At 47.4% G+C, this 4845-nt stretch overlaps 1 protein-coding gene and 1 non-coding gene across 2 annotated transcripts; one reads left to right on the top strand and one right to left on the bottom strand.

Moving 5' to 3' along the window:
- Window positions 1–265: 265 nt before the first annotated feature.
- Pmar_PMAR005487 lies at window positions 266–338 on the bottom strand. The gene has a single exon. It is a non-coding gene; the product is annotated as a tRNA-Ala (tRNA).
- An 820-nt stretch (window positions 339–1158) lies between these two features.
- On the top strand, window positions 1159–2040 carry Pmar_PMAR005486 (conserved hypothetical protein; the record flags this gene model as incomplete). Its single annotated transcript, XM_002766180.1, has 4 exons — window positions 1159–1436; window positions 1489–1642; window positions 1695–1817; window positions 1879–2040. 4 exons carry the CDS (start codon window positions 1159–1161, stop codon window positions 2038–2040), a joined length of 717 nt encoding a protein of 238 aa, XP_002766226.1.
- Between the last annotated feature and the right edge of the window lie 2805 nt (window positions 2041–4845).

Below are 4845 nucleotides of genomic sequence, written 5' to 3'. Positions count from 1 at the left end.
GACACAAGATTCGAGAGGAGATACCCATTTATAGATTGCCTAGAAATTGTTTGGTGTTGTGTAACCAGTTATCACCATGCTGACGAGTCACGCGATTCGAGGGAATTTCAAACTACAAACAGGTAACTTTAGCCAATGATTGGTGACGTTTAATCCTCGTGCAACCTGATCCATCATTGTACCTTACTTCTTACACTTCAAACTTCAGATACCTTTCAACGATGTAATGTAGTCGAATTACTCGTGTTAGCAACGTCAAAGAAAATGGAGAACCCGGGCATCGATCCCGGTGCCTCTCGCTTGCTAAGCGAGCGCTCTACCATTTGAGCTAGTCCCCCACGCGCGTGCTTTCAGAGATGCGTATGCTTTGTGAGGGTCGCTCAAATGGCCCCTGATCCCCTTGCCCAAAGTTGGATATACCGTGGACCGGAGTCTAGCGCCACGTGCCCACTTTGGCAACGTTGGACAGGGGGAGTGGGGACGCACGTGAGTTTCATACCTTTACCATATACAGTTTGGTCGTTTAGCTCAGTCGGTTAGAGCATCGTGCTAATAAGTTGAGCGAATCTTGTATCACAGGACGTGAATTCTTGGCCCCTAGTTCATGAAGTGAGTAGTAGTACTACTCACTTCATGAACTAGGACTGCTGTACGAGGAAGGAAGGAGGAACCTCGTAGTACTACTGTAGTACGGTGGCCGTGGGTTATTCACCATGGACTGGTGGGTATTATGAGCAAAGGCCTAGGGATTTGGCTGCGACTTTGAGAAAGTTTCTGCTTGATTCAAAGTATGGAACTGGTGCTAGGTATGTGAATTCCCCGTATGCTTTAGCTGGTATGTTGCAGGGTCAGCTCAACAGTTATGGCATAGATTGGTGTGGTGCTCGTGATATGACTACCCAGATGCTTATGACTGGTACTAGTTGCCAAGTCCCGTTTAGCAGCATGGGGCGCTGTTCACATGCTATGAAAATGATTCTTTGTACTATCCTACCAGGGTTTCATTCGTACCATTAGTCATTTCATTCGATAGTTCAACTCGTGTGCTAGTGGTGCCATGTGCGAATGTTCATGCTCGTAGCATGCATTAGGAACCACTTGTGTTACCTCAGTAAGAGTAGGCCGCATTCTCAGTTCGATATTGCGAACCTTCCACCAATGAAACGCGATGCTGAGGATCTGGAACCAGAATTCGGTATGAATTCGGATAATGAGTCAGCTGAGGCCGGTCAGCCACAGAAGAAAATGCGGTTAGATGACGACAAAGTCCGGAAATGGAGAGAGACGTGTTCAACACCGAGCGGAGTGCCTGATGAGCAACTAGAGATTGTGCAGCATGCTTTAGAGCTATCATCAAGTACTCTGGATATCGAGCTCAAACCAGAGTCATTTGTCGCCTATCCTAAACCTGGGACTGATGATGCGCATAAATACGGGTTATAATCACCTATGCTGATGAAAATGTTTGAGTGCACTGCACTGTTTTAGGTACTTGCAGAATTGTCCTCCAGCTAGCCTGCTGGGATCTGGAGAGAAAGGCCATGTGAAAGTGCTTATAGTGTGCGCTAGTGCTACCAGGGTGAACGAAGTTGCGAAGGAACTCGAGAAAGATTGCGGAATTCAGAACTCTAAGATAGCACGTGTGAGTGACTCTGGATAACTTGCTGGATATCCGATGGTTAATGATGTTGCAGGTAGCATTTACTGGAAGAGGAAGACGTAAGGAGCAGAAGGCTGCTCACGAGCTGGCCTTGCAGAAGGCTACTCTATGCGTGACCGTCCCTGGACGATTGACGAGCATCACCGAACTCGGAGAGGTAATGTGTTAGGGTAACACGACTGTCAATGGGTAGGTCTACGGATCGCTTCACCCTTCAGCTGGAGCTGATTATACTGGACATCAGCACGGACGTCAAAGGCCTCAGTCTTCTCTCACAGCAGCAGTCCCGTGATTCGCTGCTTGAATGGTTCACTTCTGACGCGGCAGCGGAGATACGGCAGCGGATCGCTAAGGACGAAACCGCCATAATGCTGTTCTAACTCAACGTTACCAGGTTATATTGCTTTGTGCGGTGTTGGTCATCGGGAACCCTGAAACTGAATCACGGAATATGAGATTTTCCGAGACTACTCGAAGGCATCGTGGCGGCTGTTGATTTTCCTACACTTCACTTCTCAATGCACTGACGTGTAGTTTGCACCTTCTTATCTTGAAGGATTCAACGCAATGGGTGACCCTGAGGCGGAGTGCGACTTTTGCCGGGTTAGGCAGCTCCAAGATCGAGATACAATATCGGTCCTTCCATGCATGTAGGTCCACGAAGTCTTGACTGTAACGACATTAAGCGTTAGTTTTCCGCTGATCCCATATACCAGATACACCAAGAAGCCGGTTGATGAAAGCGATGACTGATGCTAGGAGTACATCGAATGAGGACTATAGAGGCCAGGCACTAATCACTTCTCTGCAATCAGTGCGAGGATTGAGACGGTTGCGGCTCTTCGAGTGTAGCTCAGATCTGAAAGCCTCTTCACAAGTTGTGGATCACATAAGTAGTAGATATTCTCTGCAATTCATGCGTCGTGACCAGTGTGCTCTCGTCGTTGACGGATTCTTCGATTGGTCTACTAGGAGGGATGGAGAAAATTCCATACTTAATGAGATCCAATATCAAGGTTGCTTAGGAGCCTATTCCCGGCGAGAATCCACTGTGTACGATCTACCTAGATCGCCTCACTCCCAGGCTAGCACTTGAACAGCCGTTTTGGGAAGGAGATGCAGGCCTACAACTTCATTATCATGACTGGACAGTCTGCTGCCCGTCCCGTCGCTAAGATCCACGATGGGACATTCATGTTATCAACTTCTAAAGATAGAGTGGAATGGATAAATGGTGATCGAGCATAATATGCTCAGCATATAATGCTTAGTTGGCATTCTGTAGATCGATCGTCGGCATCAAATCTGAAATGACTCGGCAAACTAAAAGAAGCCGCCCAGAAAAGTGCTTAACAGAGTATTATAGCATGCGAAGACCTGTTGCTGACATGCAATATGTTGAACGATATTTCGGATTGCCACCTTCCGCTGTGAAAATGGGAGAAGGGGAGAAGGGGAGAAGTAGCAGCTTGGTTGAGTAGAGCGGGCTGGTTGGAGTATTCAAAAGAGCTGTCGAGGCTTTACAAGAGCTTACTATTTTGGAGGTGCAGTCTACCGATGCAGCCCAATCATCAGGTAAAGACGAATGATAATACTGAGTATTACTGGTCATCTTCTTACAAATCACTAAGTTATATCTCATCACACAGAGAGTGACAAAAGAGGAAACTCTTCGTATGAATAGAACCCAATCATGTCATTAGTATGATCTCCGATAACGACAATGTGAAAATTAAAATAACACAACTCGAGGATCAGTAACGGGTCATCTTTAGCGATCGTATTGCAGATTGATCCTTCGCGTTAGTTACCCTAACTGGTTCGAAGGTAACTCAGTCATGGCATGTGGCACACTGTAAAGATGTATGTAATTGTTGAATACTCTCTCGTATATGCATGGGCCTATCGAAATTCATACTCTTCCTGCCTGGACGGCTACTGTCCTCCAAGAACATCGGCGATGATGCAGTGGTCTCGAGACTTGAAACTTCACGTGCAGGTGACGAGGAATCTAAACGGCTTGTGATCATGCCACACGACACGAACTACACACACCTGCGGAGCTCATCACATTAGGCGAAGGTTCACCAGAATGTAGCGGCGGTGACGGAGACCTCATTTGCTGCACCCCACTTCCACCGCTGCTATAATGTACTTCGAATGCTCGGCTTCGATCTCTCTCTTTATATTCCATGAGTTCACGATCTACAGTAACACAGCGGTTGCATCATGCCTATAGTGGGAGGGGGCTCACTGAGTTGTTGATTGTCCTCCAGTAGAGCCTCTACGATTTGCTGGTTGATTTTAAGCTGTCGGGTAAGATATTCAACGTGCTGCTGGAGTTCGACAACCTACAGCGACTCCGTATTAGAATTCCTATGAGGCTGAGCGGATCACTACATTTGTCAGCTGAGTAGTCGAGTTTATCCTATTGACTTTAAAGCGCTCTCGACAATTGTTGCGCTTCAGTGCAGGCTCATTCCTGGCTGTCGACCGTACTCGGCTCGTCGAGAGCGACACATTGTCATAGAATGGTAGTTCGGTTCTTCCTATCCGTTGTATCTTATACGCGCAGAGATGCTGAGCATGATCTCACGTGGAGAAGTCAGGATCGAATTCCCCACCCGCGACCGATCTGCAGTCTCCTTGGGCCTAGATAACGCCTTGGTCCTACCAACTCTCCCAAAACGATCTGTTGGAAGAGTTTCCTCAGACAGCGTATTTCGGGATTGATGATTATTCTTTCCTTGAAAAATGCCAATAAGGTGGCCTCTACCAGCGACCAAGAAGTGCTGGGTTTACTGATTGAGGTGCGACGTTGATCGCCATTCGAAGATGCTGTTGTTGTTGCTACTGCTACGAGTCCAGTGGGGGCCTTCACTGGGTACCATGATTCTTGATTCGATGGCAGTCTAGATTCCGCCTTATATGGGATCGAAGAATGGCTCAATGCCGACGGCGCTAGTAGAGTAGTTGTTGACGAGTTGAGGTCCCTAACAGAAGTTCCATCCCTGGTCCAACACCTTTCATCGTGCATTGTACCTAGTTCTACAGGAGTCCGTACGTAGTAAGATCGGACTGTCGGTCGTTGTAGTATGTCCAGGAGGAATTGTTGTGGTAGAGAACTCCCCTCGTCTACACTGTGTACGTTGCTTTACAGAATCCCTTGGTGGAGCGAACATCAA

Source organism: Perkinsus marinus (assembly GCF_000006405.1).
Source record: "Perkinsus marinus ATCC 50983 genomic scaffold scf_1104296973536, whole genome shotgun sequence".
Lineage (NCBI taxonomy): Eukaryota > Perkinsozoa > Perkinsida > Perkinsidae > Perkinsus > Perkinsus marinus.
This window is presented reverse-complemented; position numbering and strand designations above follow the sequence as displayed.